This window comes from Pelodiscus sinensis, chromosome 4 (genome assembly GCF_052426305.1).
Source record: "Pelodiscus sinensis isolate ZL-2025 chromosome 4, ASM5242630v1, whole genome shotgun sequence".
Classification (NCBI taxonomy): Eukaryota; Metazoa; Chordata; order Testudines; family Trionychidae; genus Pelodiscus; species Pelodiscus sinensis.
In genome coordinates, this window is record NC_143055.1 from 48,881,222 (window position 1) to 48,901,270 (window position 20,049).

The following is a 20,049-nucleotide window of genomic DNA, read 5'->3' on the forward strand; positions in this document are numbered from 1 at the left end:
CCAATCCATATTCCCTTAACTTGCAGCAAAGAATTTTGTGGGAGACCGTATCAGAAGCCTTGCTAAATTCAATGTATATCACATCCACTGACTTTCCCATGTTCACAGAGTCAGTTACCTCATCATTGAAGCTAATAAGATTGGTCAGGCACAATTTGCCCTTTGTGAATCCATGCTGACTATTCCTAATCACTTTCCTCTCCTCCAAGTGCCTCAAAATGGATTCCTTAAGGATCCCTTCCATGATTTTTCCAGGAATTGACCGGCCTATAGTTCCCTAGATCGTCCTTCTTTCCTTTTTTAAAGATGGGCACTACATTTGCCTTTTTCCAATCATCTGTGATCTCTCCTGATCTCCACGAGTTTTCAAAGATAATGGCCAAAGGCTCCTCAATGACATTTGCCAACTCCCTCAGTACCCTCGGATGCATTAAGTCCAGACCCATGGATTTGTGTACGTTTAGCTTTTCTAAATAGTTCTTAACCTGTTCTTTACCCGCCAAGGGCTGTCGATCTTCATCCCATCTTGGGTCACTTAGCGCATTAGTCTGGTAGCCGACCTTGTCCGTGAATACAGAAGCAAAGAAAGCATTGAGTACTTCAGCTTTCCCCACATCATCTGTCACTAGGGGTATGTCTACACTACCCTCCTAGTTCGAACTAGGAGGTTAATGTAGGCATACCGCACTTGCAAATGAAGCCCGGGATTTGAATTTCTCGGGCTTCATTTGCATAAGCGGGGAGCCGCCATTTTTAAAACCCCGCTGGTTCGAACCCCGTGCAGCGCGGCTACACGGGGCACGAACTAGGTAGTTCGAACTAGGCTTCCTAGTTCGAACTACCGTTACTCCTCGTTACTCCTCCGTCGTCTTCTTTTGGGAGTGGTGGTCGTGGAACCCCCATCCCTAGGACTACACATCCCATGCCTTCCAGTAGATGGTGTTCCCTTGTGGTTTCTTCCATGTGAGGTCCCTTCCAAAGCATTCACCACTGCAAAGCCTGTGGAGAAAGCCTGAAAGCTATTACTTACCTCTATAGCATTGGGGGATTCCCGTGCTGGCCTTTTTCCCCTTCTAGAAGTTGCATGTTGCCAGTTCTCTTCCTGGTCCTGTACTGCCCTCTCCAGGTCTTCCACCTGCCGTGCTTGCAAGATTAAACGCTGCCTTCTATTGAGGAAGTCTTCATCCTCTCTGATCGAGCGTAGGGTCGACACTTGAGTTCCAGTCCTCTAATTTTTTCTTCCAAAATGGCAACCGGCTTGCACTTAGTGCAGATGAAATCCGTTCTTTCTTCCGAGAGGAAGACAAACATGGCACACGCTGTGCAGGTAACAACAGCAGACCTATCACCATCCATCCCTGCTGTCCTGTTCGCAAGCTCCTTGGTCGTGTGCTCACTGCTTTATGACCTCCAGGACCATTCTTTTCTCCACCTCCCTTCCTTTGTCCTCAACCACCTTCACCCTAAAATTGCTGCCACTACATGTGTGAAGTAAGGATTTTAAGAGGTAGATAATTGGCTAATCATGTAGTCAATAGAATTTTTATTGACTACATGATTATTTGATAAGGGAAGAAGCGCTGTTCTGACGTCTATAATTTAAGAAGGGTGTTGATAATTTGGAGAGGTTTCAGGGAAGTCATGAGAATGATTACATTATTAGAAAACACACCTTACAGTGATAGACTCCAGGAGCTCAGTCTGGTTAGCTAAACACAGTAGACGGTGAAGGAGAGACATGATGGTAGTCTGAGTGTACCTGCATGCGGGAAAAATATTTAATATTGGGCTCTTCAGTCTACTAGAAAGGTGTAATTCAGTCCAGTGGCTGGAAGTAGTAGCTACACAAATTCAGATTGGAAGTCAGGCATAAATGTTTTAACCAGGGCTTTGGAGCGGAGCAGTGGAGCTGCAGGTTTTTGCCGGGAGCTGAAGTGGAGCCAGAGCACAGAAAAACTTGACTGTTCCACTGCTCCATTTTTTTTTCATTTTCACTCCAAAATGAATGATATTTTAGCAAAGTCCTAAAAGTGCCAAAAAGTTTCAGATTGTATAACAATTGATGTTAATATCTACTTTACTACTTTATGTAATATGTCACAGTTATTCTCACTTTGGCCGAAATCAAGATTTAATGTACAGATACAAAATTACAGAGTTTTTTGGAGATATGTTTTATTAAAGAATTTTATTAAAGAATCTACTTGCATAGATTAGTTTGGTTAGTATGTGTTTATTTTCAACCTTGTAATGTATAGCCTCATTACTTCCCAACAATTAATGTTGTAGAACAGCGATAGCACATACTAACGCTATGGCACATACCAAATTTCATTGATATATCTGTATTAAAGCATTTTTGAGATATTAAGAACTTGAGATATTAATATTTTGAATATTTTTACTGTAAAATTTCATAAGAAAAACTAACTTAATATAAATATAATATTTTATATTATGTATGTTAAAAATTAATTCGAGTTGGAGCTTACCTGGAGCAGTCACTATTGCTGCTGGAGCGGAGCAATTAAAAAATTTGATTGCTTCAAATCCCTGGTTTTAACCGTGATGGTAATTAACCATTTGAATAATTTACTAAGGATCATGGCGGATTCTTCCTCCGCGACAGCTTTTAAATCAAGATTGGATGTTTTTTCTAAAATATATGCTCTAGAAATTATTTTGAGGAAAATTCTGTGGCCTGTGCTATGCAGGAGGTCAAACTAGATGATTGCAGTGGTCCCTTCTGTCCTTTGAACTCTATGGAAATTGGCTGAAGCAAAGTGGCAAAAAGTTTATGCTGTTAATTAAGGTAACTATTTTTTATATTCACAGTGATTATACCCAGGGAAGGGACATGTCAGACATTAAACTGAATGTTGGTGGTACATAGTTCATAGCAATCAAAGCTATGATTGGAGCGCACATCCTTTGTTCTGTCCTGTGCTGCTTCAGATGACATTGTGTTTGCAAGCTGCTCTGCTGTCAAGATGCGAATTATAGCAGCTGCAGTGCTGCCAATGGTTCTTCCTCCCCTAATGCCCCCTAATCTGGGGTCCTCCATTTTTTTTAAAAAGTTTGCCAATGTCTCTGTTTATAGAACAAGAAGGCAGCTGTAGTGGGTAGTATGAATCAGAGGTCATGGATTCTGCGACTTGAATTAATCTCCCTGACTACTTCAACTTCTGCTTCTCCAGCTGGAACTGCCAGCCCCTGCGGTGGCCAGCTCTCTCAACACTCCCCCCCATTATTTTTAATAAAAGTTAAACAGGTTGCAGGCTTTTGTGAATTTTTGTTTGTTGCCTGCAACCTGTTTGTGACTTCCACTAAAAATAACCATGACACAAAATAACCTTAATTATCTGTCACTAGGGATGTTAAAAATCTGTTAAATAAGTAACCATGTAACTGCTGAAAATCTGTTACATGCTGTCAGCCCAGATCCCAAGGAGGCAGCTTCACTGAGTGTAACAGACACTGTTAGTCTAGTCATTTATATTCAGACATCCATCTCATCACCTTTAGGAAGAATCAATGACAAACTCTTAACCCTAGCTTGTGTTTAGAAACCCAAATTTTAACTCATTTCTTTCTCTCTCAAGTAGAAGGATTTAACCTTTAAAAACCAAACCAAAAAAACCCTTATTTTCCCAGTCCATAGCTGTGGGGCTTGTAATTCTCAGATGTTGTCTCTAGACATAAATAAATTCCTAAGTACAGTTTCTATTTAGACTTATGTTAATGTTTAGGTAATACCTTGTTACAATCACATGAATTGTCAATCTCAGCTAGGGATGTAAAAAAATATATTAAAATAGTAAACATGTAAACAATCAAAATCCTGTTAGTTACATAGTTAAACATCTTACCTTGGGATGTAGGGGTAGGGAGGGAAGGATGCTGAGGCTCCCGGCCCTGCGGGCTCCCAACTGCCAGCCCCACGCTCCCTAGCAGAATTTAACCGTTAACAGAAATAGGCAAGCATCGTCTTATTGGTTAACTGGTTAAACTTACATCCCTAGTCTCAACAGCAGCAAGTTGTGATGTTGCAAGATTGCTATTACGTGGAGAACAAGCTACATGTGCAGTAGTATTTTGATTTTTTTTCCCCTCTTTTGTAGTTGTAGGATTAATGTACTGACTATTTTCAAAGAAGGTGTATATCAGGTGTAACAATTAGCTGCTCTGTAATAATGTAGCTAGGCTTACTATTGGTATGTTTATTCTATGAATATACTGCATTCAATAGGAGATTATAAAGTGCTGGAGGTGGGGAAAGCAGGAAGCAAATGAGGATTAAGAGACAATGTCACAGTTATTTGCTCTGAATATTTTACTTCCTTCTAGCCAACCTGCAAAACTAGAGTGAACTACAAGAAAGGGGCTGCTTGTGACTGAAGGGCAGATATTCTTTGTGTTTACTTAAAGGTATCCCCCAATAGCTTATTATCAGGAACTAATCCTTATAGACTTTTTCTGTCACTGACTTGGTTACATGCTAAGTTCCCTCTAGGGCAGAGCAGCAGCCAGGGCTGCGGTGTGGCTGCTACTGGGGCCCCTGCATCCTTCTCCCCCCCCCTTCTTCCCTTCCCCTCCACTGGTATCAGGCTCTGAGCCCCCTTGTAGCTTCCCCCCTCTGGCTTCCCATATTGCTCTGTCCTAGGCCCCCCTCCTCCCCACTCCCTGCAAATCCTGGGTGTTGGGAGAGTCTCAGGGAGCATCACCACTGTTGGGTGTGTCAGTGGCACGCATCCGCACAAGTGCCCTTGACTTCAATATTGGCACACAAAACAAAACTCACTTGCTCAGGGATAGAAAATCTTAGAGGGAACACTGTGTTGTACCTCTGCTTTTTAAATGTAGTAAGAGCCGGGTGGGCTCTTACTATATTGAAAAGGCAGTAGTGCAGCGGTCCTGGAGAAGACAGCACAAGCCTGGACTGCTCAATCCTGGCTTTCACTGCTTCTGGGAGCTAACTGCTGTGGCTCTGCCTGCACACCCGGCTCCTACTCCATTGAAACTGCAGAGCCATGAAGGGGGTAGCAAGCACGTGCCCCCTCCCCTCATCGACTAATCAAATGATCAGTGGAAATTCATGGACTACTCGGTTAATTAAACACTGCTTATCATCCCGATTGTACATAAAAAATGGTTGAAACATCACTTATGAGGGAGAAGTGCTTAAATCATGCTTTTTAAAAAATTGCTTGTCCATTAGTGAAGAATAGTAAACTTTTGTACAGTTTCTCTGTTCAGCCAAGTTTGAAACCTTGGTTGAGGAAAAGTCAATTGATTTCACTTTTCTGCTACAACTATGGGAAGTAATTACCATGTTGTTGATGTAATTGGCACAGAGGAAATGGGAGTTTCTGACCATCTGTTTTGTATGGAAGAGTGGATAACTTAGCTGTCGTGTTCCTAAACTACTGTACTTAAGTTGGAACCTAGTTTACTTTTCAGTTTAAAGACTATCATTAGCTAAATAGTTGATAATACAAATCCTTACTCAATTATTTATGTGTGCGCTCTTACAGCAGCAAAAGCCAGAGTTAATGTTGCAAGTTGGCATTTATCAGTATTATTCATAACTTTCTCTTTTCTTTAGAGAGAGTTTTCAAAATTTGTTTTTTTAACCCAAGGATGAGATATTTGCTTTAAATCTTTACTATTTTGGGTGTATGTCTGAGAAATAATAATTTTTGGGAGGAAGACTAGATGGCTGAACTTAACATCAAACTTGTGGTTCGTCTTCAATGAAAAATAATTGCAGCTGCAGTTCAAAGAAAGAATGTTAAGGTTTTATTTATAGGAAGGTATAACTGACATTGTTTTACATGCAAAGCCACTCAAATACGTTTTTCTGTTGTACCATGGTCCCAGTTTTATAGCCTCACTGCTTGGTTATTCGTGTGGTTACCTGTTGCTGCAGCTTAAGGGTACGTCTAGACTACATGCCTTGGCTCAGCCCGGTAGTCTGGATGCTCCGTGGTAGACATCAAAGGCGTTTGTTGACCTCCCAGGTAAACCTTATCCCAGGAGGCATACCTGGGAGGTCGACAAATGCCTTTGATGTCGATGGCGGAGCGTCCAGACTACTGTGCTGAGCCAACAAACAGCTGATTGGCTCAGCGCGGCAGCCATTTAAACTTAAATGAAGCGGCGATTATTTAAATCGCTGCTTCATTTTCCTATGCCAGGTAGCCTAATCTACATGCCTCTGTCGCCAGAGGCATGTAGTCTAGACGTACAGTAAGATATGGGGAATGTATAAAAGCAGTTGCACAATTCCTTAATGCAGTCTTGCCCTTGTCTTAAACTTAATGTTATGTTTAAGGCCAAAACCATAAATGCATGAATTAGTATTTCAATATTACATTTAATATGCCCACATTACTAAACGTGGTCTGAAGATAGATTTTTTTTTTTTGCGCTTTAAAATGACTGGCAAGTGTGTTGAAATTTGACTTCGTTATAAAATGGTCGTTTATATGCAATTCTTTGTACATTAACTTGGTATAAAAAGTAACAATGCCCCTGATTTTTCAGATGACAGTAGAAATTGGTGGGAGCTGTAGGGGTTTGGCATATCTGAAAATCAGATCCAGTATATCTGTATGTTAATTGAGTTTCTACTATGTAATATGAAATTCGCTTTCTATATTACAAACTGTTGCTGGCATTGCTATTAGGGATGTTAGAAAGCGGTTACAAGATTATTGATGCCACTGATATAGAAGCAGCAGCATGGGGTGGCACACAGAAGCTGGTCTGCAAGGAGGAGACCTAGTTTAAAAAAGATCCCCGTGCAGATCGGCTCCCACCTGCTGACACACATTGCTGCTTCTGTATCAGAAGCAACAGCACGGGGTGGCAGGTGGCTCCCCTGCATATTCGCATATTCTTCATTGAAAATTTGGACTGGCGGGCTGGGACTGAGCCAGCCTGTCAGTCTGAGTTTTAAATTAAGAGATCAGAGAGCAGGAGGGGGTTAAGCAAACCAATAAGCAATCACATATTGGTTAAATGGTTTGCCGAATATCCGTTAACACCCATAATTGCTATGTTGGTAATAGGTGTGATCTTGGACTAACAGCTGTGTGCTGACAAAAGTCTCTAGATTGGACATAGCTGTACTGGGAAAAGTGTACTTTTACCAGTATAGCTCATCTTGCTTGGAAGGTAGAAAGATAGAGAGAAAAAAGAAACAAAAGTACAGTTTTGCTGGTATGAGCCAAATCTGCACTGGGAGCACTTTGATAGTGTAGTTAGCAAAGCACTCCTAGTGTACACTTGGCCTAGGTTTGTCTTTTATACTACTTTAAGGGGCATAGTCAGTACTTAGCACAATTTTAAGAAATTCTACTGGGGGGGAGGGACGGTTTAAGCTGTGTAACTATCTCAGCTTTTTTTATCACTTTCTTTGAAGGATTTGGAAGAGGACTGATACAAATTATGCTATATTGACTATAAATGAGAAGTAAATGTGCAGTTTGGTTCCCTCTAAGCTGCGTGATGCACAACCCTGCAGCTGCTTAATGAGCCCTGCCCAGCTGAGGGCTCCATGCAGAAATTCCTGGATGTGGGAGAGGCACTTCTGCTTAGGCTACAGCAGTAGCTCTGTGCACAGAGCCCTGAGCTCCTCGTTGGGCAGGACTCATTAAGTAGTTGTGGGGCCATGCTACTGCACAGCTTAGAGGGAACCCTGTTTACCAATCTGGACTTGTGCTTCCCTTTTGGTAACTGAAATCAAAAATCACACACTACCTAGTATTTTCTTAAAATGCCCAATAGTCTGTCCACTTACTTAACATATTTTTCTTCTCTTAGGTTATATACATCACCAAAGAAGAAACTGGTCCCAGTGCAGAAATCTGTTAGTCCATTAGTTTGGTGCAGGCAGGTACTCGACTATCCAAGTCCTGATATTGAATGTGCTAAAAAATCACTGATCCACAGGCTTGAACAGACAATGTCAGGTGAGTTCAGTGTGTGTGTGTGTGTGTGTGTGTGTGTGTGTGTTGATGATGTATTTACATTTTAACATCAAACCTCATTTTAGAATAAATATACATTATCTATATTCTTCCAGTAATTTGAGGGTTGAAGAAGGTTCTTCACTTTCAATTTTTTGTTACATTTTTCAGATGGCAATTCACTCTCTGTTTTGGGACATGTTAGTAGAAGTAAGCAATAGACTAACTGAATCACGAATCCAGTAGTTTATGCCACCAGTAATTATATTTTGGCCAGTTTCTATTTCATCTCAAGGCAAAACACTCAATCTGGAATTTGTCTGCTGCCTTAGTTAAAAGTTTAAACTTTTGAGGGGAGAATGAAAACTATCAGGTTGATAAACACTGCATTTAACCTTAATAAGTTTAGGTATGCAGTTAAACTCCGTGTTAAAGTGTTTATCTCTTCTTGATTAAGAGATGGATGAGATGGACTATTAAGCCAGATAATAGTTTTGGGGGACAGTGGAATTTTCAGTGGATTTGAGATATTGGTTATTCCTTTCCATCCTCCCAACTCTTGTTCTCCTAATGGGAGTTAGGTACTTAGTACCTAGTACAGTGTTGGGCAATCTGTGGGCCACATGCGGTCCATGGGGATTTTGTGTGTGGCCTGGCCTGTAAGACTTCTTTTTTTACTGTTGTCCATGCGAAGGGTTGCCTTATTCCTCTGGTTTCTGTGTGTGGAGTTTTTTCCTACTGGCATTACTGAAGTGACACACAAGTAAAGCAAAGATACATGAAGTGAGGTGCATGCTTGATTGCACACAACACTGACTGTAAGAGCTGTGTGCTTTCTCTGCATTCTATCAAAGTGCTATTATGGTTCATTCGCACCACACAAATTCTATGTACATAAATGGAGTTTGCAAAACTACCCTATCCCAGGAGAGAGTCTTGGTTATGACAATCTCATGGCCAGCTGAGATGGAGGGCCACCCATGTGGGGTACTCACTACCCTACATCAGTGGTCCCCAAAGCGGTACCCGTGGGCGCCATGGTGCCCGCTGGGGCATTTGTAGACACCCGCCCCCCGGCGTGCGGCGCACTGGAAGCGCAGGCCCCAGGCGCGCGGCGCTCGGGCGGCCCCAGCCCCGGGGCACATGCGGGAGTGCGGCGCCGGTGCTGGCCTTAGGCACGCAGCTCAGGCGGCGGCGCCAGCCCCGGGCCCACGGCACAAGGGGCTCGGGCGGCCCCGGCCCTGGCGTGCCCCAGGACGCGCGGCCCCCGGGCGCCCGGCGCGTGAGTGGCCCCGCCCCCGGGAGCCTGTAAAGGTTGGGGACCGCTGACCTAGTGAGAGGGTACTCAGAGACAGAATCAAGAACCTAGTTTGTTCTTTTCTTTGCCAAATAGCACTACTTTTCCATTAGAATCCCATAACCCTTGACACTTATTTACAATCTTTAATTCTCTTCTGTCTCCATGTGGGATTTTGCTGATTTTTAAATAAAATATGAACAAGATCTGCTGTCAAGTAGATCACAGCCTTTCCTCCTGTTCTCTCAATCCCATCACCTCCCAGTTATTAACAGTAAGCTTACTCTCTCCTCTCTCCTTTTACTTTTCTTTGCATTAGCTACTTCAAATTAAAGTATTACCTTCTCTCTACTAACCTAAAAAAATCCTCAGCCTTTATTGTACACACCTGTCCAGTTAGCAGCTCATCTCCTTTTACTTCTGTATTTCTTAACACATTGAATGTGCCATTCCCTAGGGTTCCCATGTTCCTGTTCTTGAACTACGCCTTGAAAACCCCTTTAGCCTGACTTCTGCCTTCTTGATTTCATTTTGACTTCTTTCTGGCTAAAATTTCAAGGGCCTGGATTTCATTTTGTCCCCTTTGCTCCTTTCTACAGTCAGTCTCCTCTTTCTTCCTGATATCATGTCCTCTCTGGACTTTTATGGCTCCTTGTTTGCTTCCTGCCTTTGGTTCTGATTTCTCTTAGTGGGCTGTTGCACTTGTCTCTCCTGCTCTGAGATCTACAAAGCTTTCTCCTTGGCTATTGCCTGTTACCCTTTCATACCCTTTATCTGGAACGATCTGATTTGTCTGTTTTTTCAACTATTGTCTTAAGGTAGATTTGTGAGATCGTGTTATCTAAAGTTTCTAGACAATCTTAGAATATTAGAATATTGGAAATGGAAGGGACTTTGAGAGGTCATGGAGTACAGTCCCCTGCCCTCATAGCAGGACCAAGCACTGTCTAGACCAGGGCTACTCAATGTTGGGAGCTGTGGGGGCCACAGTGATACTCTCAGCACATGCCGAGAGCCACAACTTAAGTGTGGTTGCATATACATGCAAATATACATGCAAATAGCTTCTTTCACACTGATGGACATAAATACAAAGCACTTCTCACAATGCCCCGGCGCTCCCAGCACCTCCTCTCTGGGGACTAGAAATGCCGACACCCATACCTGTGTGTTCCAGCCAGCCCATCCGCTTGCGTCTTTCAATGCTCACCCCGACTAGGAGACGCCTTGCTATTGTAGAACATGTTCCCAGTGGAAGCTATGTTCAAAGGATTGCACCCATGGGCTGTGTGTGGAGTCCCGCGTAAACCTAAACCGTACTGTGGACCACAAAAAAAATGGGCCCTTGTCTAGACCATCCCTGATAGATTCTATCTAACCTGCTCTCTAGCCTCTTCAGCCACTTCACAGCAATTCTGGGCTGGACTGTGGCCTGTCACTGGTACTGACAGTAGGAAGCCTTTATCTTCTGTGTGCTCAGAGACCCCTTCTCTCCCCCCTCCCTCACACCTTGTTGGCACTGAGGATGTTAAGAAGCAGGTAAATGACTGACCATGTGATCAATACAATTTGTATCGACTACATAATTAGTTGATAAGCCTCGCTGTGGCTCTGCAGTTTAAATGTAATAGGAGCCAGGCATGCAGGCAGGTCCCAGACCCAGTGCAAGCTGGGACTGAGCAAGTTCAGCTCACACCGAGTCCCAAACCACTGTGCCTCTGCATTTTAAATGTAGTAAGAGCCACTAGACTCTTACTACATTTAAAATGCAGAGCTACAGTGGAGGTAGGCCTAGGACCCAGTGCGAGCCAGGACTGAGTGTTCCTGGACCGCTTCACCTCTGCGTCCCCTTCCCTTCTCTCCCTGCACTGCGGAGATGGTGCTGAGGGAACCAGTAGTCAAGTAGTGACTCAACTAGCTGCTTACATTCCTAGCTGGCGCTTCGGCAACATGGAGGAAGTTGGTTTGAATGCAAAGGGGGACAAAAGCCGAACTAGGGAGACAGAAAGGAATAGGTTGGGACAAGCTGTCTAAGGCTGGGACTGGATGGGAAATTGAGGGAGAGAAACTGGGATTGACTGGACAAAAGGACTGGGAGGCTGGGCTGGGAAAGAGAATTCTGGAAGCTGGTGTGGACAGGAATGTTGCCTGGGACAGTGGGACTCTGATTAGGAGCCAGTGGAAGGGAAGAGATGGGTTTTACAACAGAGGTGAGGAACCTAAGGCCCAGGGACCACATGCGACCCCCAGCTTGCCTGGATCTGGTCCCTGAGGCTTGGGGCTCCCTGCCCAGCATTGGGGAGTTTGCTCTGGTGCTCCAGCCCTTCCCTCGCTCCACTACCCCTCTTAGGACTGGAACACACAAAATATACTACCCAAGCCCCCCTAGGCTCAGGTGTGCAAGGGGAATGTCTTTCTCCATGTCAGTGAGGGGTTGATTGGGTTTTTTTGCTCCTTGTGTGCGGTCCCCGACTGATTTTTTTTTCTGTGCATTAGCAGCCCCCAATACAAAAAAGGTTCCTTACTCCTGTTTTACAAGGAGCTGTGATAAGGAATCAGTGGAGGAAAGGGGAGACAGATGTGACAAGGAGCTGAGATGCAGTGGAGGAACTGGGCTGGGCTTGGCAAGGACATTAGAACAAGGAGTTTGGGATGACTAAGATTAGATCAGTGGTCTGGGCAGAGAGACTAGGACTGAGAGCTGAGGAGAGGGGAGATAGGACAAGAAACTAGATGAGGCAATTGGAACTGGCTGAGCAAGGAAACTGGTGAGACAGAATTAGGACAGAAAGGTAAACTTGGGACTAAGAGAGCCCGAAAGGGGAGACTTGGCTTGGTTGACTCAGGAGACTGGGCTGAAGAGTAGGGGTATTAGATGCAGTTTATTTTAGTAATCATGTAGTTGCAACAATTTTTAGTGGTTACATGGCTACTAAAATACTCCCCCTGGGGTGGGGCCAGCAGCCAGTGTGCTCCCGGACCCTCTGCCACTCTGCTCTGTTGCCTCTGTATCAGAGGTAGCAGTGAGGGGTGGCAGGCAGAACTGGTCTGTGAGGGGAGCTAGTATAAAAATCAGCTCCCCATGCTGACCAGCTCCTGCCTGCCACCCCACATTGCTGCCTCTGTTAGAGAGGCAGCAGCATGGGATGGCAGCAGCCCCTGTCAGGGGTGGGGCTAACCTTGCAGTGGAGAGAGGCTGCTCCTGCCTCCTGTCTGCCACTCTATCAGAGGCAGTGGTGGGGGACAGGTGGCTCCACAGGAATTAGCATGGGAACTTTTAAGCTGGCTCCCCACTGGCACTGCGTACTGCCTCCCCCACCTTGCTGCCTCTGATACAGAGGCAGCAAGTGGGGGCATTGCTTGTAGTCATTTGGATTAACCAGTAAGTCTAGGCTTATTGGTTAATCATTTAAATGGTTACAGGTTGGACCTCCTTAACTGGGACTCTCTGGTCCGGTAACATCCAGATGTTGTTGGACCACAAAGCCCAGGTATAGGGAGATCACTTCTGTCCCACAGCTTGTTGAGGGGGTGCAGAGACTCAGCTGGGAGCCATGGGGGCAGGGCGCAGACGGGCACACGGTGCAGCAGGGAGTTTTGGCTCCTGCGGACAGGTGGTAGCGGGGCCTGGCAGTGGCAGCCACAGAACTCTCACCCTGGCTGTAGAGCTCGGGGATGGCAGTGGTAGCTGCGGAGCTCTTGCCCCAGGCCTTGGAGCTCCGGCAGTGTCAAAGCTCTGTCTCCGGCTGCAGAGCTCCAGCCCCGGCGGAAACCCAGGTGATCTATCTCTGGCTTTGAAGCTCTGACCCCAGCGTCAACCATGGCTGGGCAGACAGCAACAGGGGTAGGCTGGAGCCCTAGTTGGGGGTGCAGCAAGATAGCACTGGTCATGTTGGGAGGCAAATCCCCCAATTCAGGATGGGTCAGATTCCTGACAAGGGAGGGTCCAAATTGTATATGCTAACATCCCTAATGAAGAGTGGAGTATGAGACTTGGCAAGGAAGTGTGACAATGACCTAGTTGTGATGGAAAGACAGAACTGGGTCAGAGATGGATTGCAAGTAATGGGACAGAAGAGCCTCTGCCCAGTAGGGAAAACTCCTCCAGATCCTGGAATGGAATCCAAGATTGCTGAATCTCACCATGCCTCTGCTGTTAGCAAATACCTGTGAAAGGAACGGGCACATTGTGTGTCATTTGCTTCTAGTCCAATAAGCAATGTTGTGTATGGTGGAACCAGGGTTCTAATCCTGCTGCTGATCTAGGCAGGGGTCAATATGATGCCACCAGATGGAAATATTAACAATTATTTTGCTTTTAAGAAAAACCTAGCTTCTGTGCAATTTTCTATGTTTATAGAACACATTATGAAGTTGCAAAATCAAGAATTCAGAAGTTAAGAAATGCCATAATTAAGGTTGCTTGTGGAACTTTAATTTATCCCCCTTGGGCACATGCAATTAAAGACTATCATAATGCATCATTACATATACTTAGCATGGACAACTTCTGTCCAAACAGTTGATTTGAGAGAGTGATAAGCAACTGAAAAAGGTTTTATAATAGGAAGTGTTAAGCAACTATAGTAGGCAGTGCTATGAATCCCATCTATATCATATAATGTGAAAATCTATCCCTATATTATATATTAAACATCTTGTGATTATTAAATTAAAAATGGCTAGCCAGTAGCAAGTGGTATAGGTTTCAAGGTTGTTTCGCTATTGGGTTTCCATGTGACTGCAGTGCATGAGTGTCATTGGCTTCGTCTTTCTTGAAATAATTCTGTTGAATGTTCTATCATTATTTTGCTCATAAAAATGAGTCCTGTGAGTAGCATGGTAAGGATATCCAGATGTCCTTGCATCATATGCACATAAACCAAAACAGTCAGGTGGGATTAATTTAAGGCTAAGTGATTTCCTGAGCCTGTAAAACTGGGAAGTAAAACTGAATCAATTAAAAAGAAACTTGAGACTGTGACTGATAACAGAATACTGGCATTTATAAAAACCTGTTACTTGCCTGTCTTTTGTTTTTAAAAAAAGTCCCACAACAAAAAGGATTTGGGAACATAGGAACGGCCATACTGGGTCAGACCAAAGGTCCATCTAACCCAGTATTCTGTCTTCAGACGGGTCAGGGGCCAGAGGAAATGAACAGAACAGGTAATGTTCAAGTGATCCATCCCGTCACGCTTCTGGCAAACCCCTGCTCATTCTGGCTAGTAGCCATTGATGCATCTATCTTGTAGCACTTTATCTAGCTCTTTTTTGAACCCTGTTATAGACTTAGCCTTCAGCATCCTCTGGAAAGAGAGTTGATGTGTCCATTGTCACAAGACAACCATAATTTAAATTGCGCTTTCATTGTGAAATCTTTGGGGGCAGTCTGTTTAGTACAGTGCTGGATATATTATCTGTGCTTAAACATTTGGTGCAAAAAGTATTATTCGTGTAATTTCTTATATAGCACAAATAACTGTGAATACGTGCATAGCAAGAACTATTATCACACCACTCATAAAATGGAAAATCCATTTTTGAGTTAAGCATTGAACTATACATTAGGTCCATTTTATACTTACTGACAAATTTTATTTCTGGTCAGTTTGAATTACTATTGAAGCTGCCAGAATAAATTTGCCAGCTGTGATTTTCATTATATTAAAAAGTTTTGGATTTAAAAAAGATTGGCCATGATTCTGAAAACTGATCCATTAATAAAAATAGCTTAGGCATGAACTGCTAACATATTTGAAAAAGTCCCATTAGGAATTTAATAATTTTTGCCAGAAGGGAGAATATCAGTTGTAGTGATATTTGTCAAAAGTAGTTACTGTACATTAGATTATGAAAGTTTCCAAATGCAGGCTTTTTCTTGGGGAAGCAGAAGTCGGGAGAGACTATACGTTGTTCTGTGGAATATTCTGAAAATTCATGTAGACCAGCATCATTCATCCTTGATAAATTATGATGTATTAAGGTAACCAGACACTTCCTGTTAAAAAAAAAAAAAACCTCTGTTCAGTTGCTTATAACTTTGCCAGACTTTAACCAGAGTACTTAGCGTTAAGGAGCACTTTATATGTTCAAATCACAGTTCTCAAGGCTTCAAGTCAATTGTAGCTTCGAGTGCTCAGCACTTCTGTAAAGGAGACCTCAGAATCTGAAGTCATGCACCAGGACCTTGAAGTTCACACTGGTAAAATGTTTTGTGTGACTTATTAAGTATTGTCTAGGACAAGGGTGGACAATAATTTTTGATCGGGGGCCACTCTAAGATTTTTGGAAAGTGGTCAAGGGCCACACTTCTTTATGGAAGAGGTGTAGGGTTTGGGAGGGAGTCGGGGTGTAGAAGGGAGGTTGGGGTGCAGGAGAGGGTGTGGGGTCTGAGAGGGAGTTTAGGTGAAGTAGGGGATTGTGACCTGGGGCAGGGGATTAGGGTGCTGGGTCTGGAAAGGAATAGGAGTGCAGGAGTGAATTTTAACCTGGGGGGAGGGTTGCAGCAGGAGGTGCAGGGTTTGGGAGGGAATTGTGATCTGGGGAGGTGAGCAGAGTACTTGGATTGTGTAGGGAATAATTCTGGACACTCTGGATGCAGGTGAAAACAAGCAGAAGATGTATTATGCACCAGTGCTGATGGAGTACCAACCAGAGGTTAACCTGGAGAGCACTAGTTAATCAAAACATTACAATGAATTATAGAGGCAGCAGGTGGGTGGAGTGGAAGCAATTTCATAGGTCCTGCTGGCAAGACTTAATGAGCACATAAGCCAATAAACTACGAAGGTTACACAGCATCTCTGCCCATTGCCAATTAAACATCTTATCAGTAAAGCAGGTAGTTATTCCTAACAAGCTAAATAAGTTAACATAAACAGAAGACATGTTGATGGCAACTTTGTTTGCTGAAATTATGATGCATCTACTGTAGAATGATTACTGCCTCACGTTGGTGTGGTCCTTGGGATCCTAGTTCATTATCTAGAATTAAAGGAGACAGTGAGAACGACTTCTGTGAAGTTTGTTTTGGTACCAGCCAGGGTTTTATTGGAGTGAGGCCCTCTTGGAATGTGGTTGCCAGGGCAACCAGGGTCATGGTAGCTGCTTGTTCTGTGAGTTCCCAGGCCTCAAATTTAGGATATGAAAGAGTTCTTAGCAGAATACCATGGACAGCCTCAGTTTACCCCTATAGATGGTGACCTAGTGTGGAAGGAAGTAATGGCCTGAGGCAGAGAGTTAGGAAGTGGCAGGGGCTGGGGTGCAAGAGGCAGGGGCTGAGATGTTGGAGGCAGGCTCTGGCTGAGAGTCTCTTACCTTAGGTGGCTCCTAGCCAGCAGTCCAACAGGGTTTCTGAGGCAGGCTCCCTCCTGCAGCAGCGCCAACCACAAAGGTTCCCTCCCTATGCTGCTTAGGGCCGTGCGTCACGGGAGTGGGGATTGACATTGTGCATGTTCCCTTGATGCCAGGCCAATTGGGTTGTGGAGCATGCAAAGTGTCTCGCCTCCACCCGTCACACAGTGCCTACAGGGAACTGCCAGCTGTTTTGAACCCCTGGTGATGGGGGAGAGGAGATTTTGTGCCAGTCATTGCACCTTGGGGGCAGGGGAGTGTGCAGAGTTTTTCACTCCCTGCCAAAGGTCACCACCTTTGGCAGGGGCATAGATGGAGCTGCCAGCTGTTCAAAATGGGTGGCAGTTCCCTCTTGGCATTGTGTGATTCTGGCAGGGGGCAAGAGAGTTTGCATGCTTCCCTGGCCCCAGCTACAATGATTGGCCGGGGGTCAGAGAAGTGTGCAAAATCGCCTCTCCTCTTTCCCCCAGTGCCAGGGTCATATGGTTGTCAAGGGAACCACCAGCCATTTTGAACAGCTGGCTGCTCCATCCATGCACCCTTGGCGCGCGCGCGTGTGTGTGTGTGTGTGTGTGTGTGTGTGTGTCAGGGTCTGTGGGTGGAGGAGCACGCAAAGTATGGCGGGAGGGCAATCAGGGCCTGAGAGTGGAGGAGCACGCAAAGTATGGCGGGAGGGCAATCAGGGCCTGAGGGTGGAGGAGCACTCAAAGTATGGCGGGAGGGCAATCAGGGCCTGGGGGTGGAGGAGCACACAAAGTGTCTCGCGTCTCCTCCCCTCCCTCCCACTAAGGCGGGTCATGGGGCCAGATCAAATGGCTTGACAGGCCAGATTGTGCCCAACCCTGGCCTGGGAAGTTTGGCAGAGATAACAATAGAATTCAGACTTCCCTGGTGGCAGTCAGCTACTTTAACCATGAGATCATCTTTTATCTTTCTGCAATCTCCTACTTCATTCATGTGTCACCTTTCAGCTTCCACAACAAATGAAGCAAGGGGCTCTAGGGACAAGTTGCCTTCACTGTGCAACCCTGAGTCCTCTCCAGAGTAGGTTCATCCTGTACACCAGAGTTCCTTAAAGTGTGGAGTGCATCCACCTAAGAAGGTACTGAGGACCATTTTGAGGGGGTGGCGGAGAGAGCACTGTTGTCCAAGCCAATCCACCTAGAGAGTGGACAGGGAGTGCTACTCAATTCTGTTTCCAGCCCTGGCCCCAGCTGCTGACCCAGTCTCCTTACCCCTGTCCAAAACCCTCTATTCCGGGAGCTGTGGCCCAGGAGTGTGGACAGTGATAAAAGAGGCTGTGACCCTGGAAAGTTTTGGGGGGGACGACTACTACTACCACTATACTGAATGAGCGGTCCTGGGGAAAGACTAGTATGTGACTATGTAAGTAAAGACTGTATTACAGGGGTGGGCAATAATTTTGGAAGGGGGGGCCACTTCATAGATTTCAGGTGGCTGTGGGCTGACCGGCAAGGGGCAGGGCCTTCGGCGTGTTACCAGCAAAGGTGCACTATTAAACTAAATTTAATGGGCCTGATCTTAAACTATGTTAAATGCCTTTGTCCCAGAAGATGGTCCGACCTGGAAACCACCGTATCTGTCACCGGTGGATTTCTCAGCTCGAGTCCGAATAAACAGACACGTATAGTGTTCAAATTTAACAGTATATATTGTAAAGTACAACAGATAACAGGTAAGTTAAAACAATGGATTACAAACAATGAACTGATAAAACAACCTCTCACCCTCTGATATAATAGAAGACAGGATAGATATAACAAACGGCAGAACTTTATACTCAGGGTACGTCTAGTCTACATGCCTCTGTCGCCAGAGGCATGTAGATTAGGCTACCAGACATAGGAAAATGAAGCGGCGATTTAAATAATCGCCGCTTCATTTAAATTTACATGGCTGCCGCGCTGAGCCGACAAACAGCTGATTAGCTGTTTGTCGGCTCAGCGCGGCAGCCATGTAAATTTAAATGAAGCGGCGATTATTTAAATCGCCGCTTCATTTTCCTATGTCTGGTAGCCTAATCTACATGCCTCTGGCGACAGAGGCATGTAGTCTAGGCGTACCCTCAGTTTGTCAGAGGCAGCTTGAAGCTCAGGACCTTCAACCCTTTAGCTAGTGCTAGCTTTCAGGGGAGGAACACTGAGGGGTCCTGATGTTCCGGTGTTAGCAGTGGTATGGCAAACAGTTCAGTTCACTACATAGTCCCTGCCTTTGCAATGGACCAACGTACAGTTTGTGGATTGCAGGCAGAGCACTTCTGGGTGCTTTGAAGGGCCTTCGCCACAACAGGCGAAGAACGGTGGAAGAAGCTCTGTGGTCACAATCCCAGTGGTGTGGGGAGAAGCAGGTAGCTGAGGCTCGCTGAGCTATTGCTACAGCTGTGGGCCAAAGCACCCTGTGGGCAGCAGCGGAGTCGGGTCAGGTCTGTCACTGGACTGGGCCTTCACCACAGTCTTCAACAACGGAATGACTCTCCTCCAGGATGGTACAGGAAAACTGCCAACCCAGTCTCCTCAGGAATCTGGATTTTATAGAGCCCAAGGAGGGAAAACTCCTTTCCGGCTTGGTTGAACCTACCAGAAGCACTAAGCTCCTGCCAGCATAGCTCCTAGGATCATAAGAACATGCAAGCTGCCTGACAAGGCAGTGATAAAAATAACATTACAGGACATTTCAGACAAAAACTAATAAAGTCTAATTGCTTCAGCCTGGCAAACAATACCCTTTGAATTTTCTTTAAAGAAACACAGTGTAAACCAGGTACATGATTCTTTCTTTTTTGCTCTGGAATTTAAATATGACATCTATGTTGGCTGCCTTATTCTGCATCCATGATGACTTTGAGTTTAAGGTGCTGCAGCCTCCTCCTCCCTCCTGCCACTTTAACCCAATCTCCTCCTCTTCCCCAGAGTCAGGCAACCTCAGCCTCCTTGCTGTAAGCCAATCCTCATCCCCTCCCCCAGAGCCCTTCCCGCCTGCTCTAACCTAATGCCTGGATCCTGGAGCCACCACCACACCTCTTTCAAGGCGCTGGGATGCGTGCTCAGAGTGGCCAGCCATGAGCAGCCCAAGCGTGTGGCTCTCAACCAGCAGGAGCTGCATTTCTTTAATCAAAGTGCTGCATGCGGCTCAAGAGCCATGGGTTGGACACACCAGTACTAGTCTTTAGAAGAAGAGATAAGTGGTGGGAATTCAGTCTTATTGTGTTGGGTGGGGGGAAATGTTAGGGTTATTGTACTGTCTTTTTTTGTTTCTTATGATTGTATGTGTCTGGAGCCTAACATAGGCATTTGTTTTAAATAAAAAGGCTTATCTAAACTGCCACTTTACTACCATGTTGACTGATTTTAAATAGTCATGTTGATCTTTACCAATTCCTTCAGTGTGTCTTTTTCCCTTTTT

The 20,049-nt window shown here is 45.0% G+C and overlaps 1 protein-coding gene across 4 annotated transcripts in view; it reads left to right on the forward strand.

Annotated features, from left to right (window-relative positions):
- SLAIN2 (SLAIN family member 2) overlaps positions 1-20,049 on the forward strand; it is a 70,439-nt gene that overhangs the window by 12,036 nt on the left and 38,354 nt on the right. For all 4 annotated transcript variants that reach the window (XM_075930461.2, XM_075930457.2, XM_075930460.2 and 1 more), the window contains exon 2: positions 7,828-7,976. In XM_075930461.2, the coding sequence (XP_075786576.2) occupies positions 7,828-7,976 (149 nt within the window). The remainder of the gene's footprint in view (positions 1-7,827; positions 7,977-20,049) is intronic.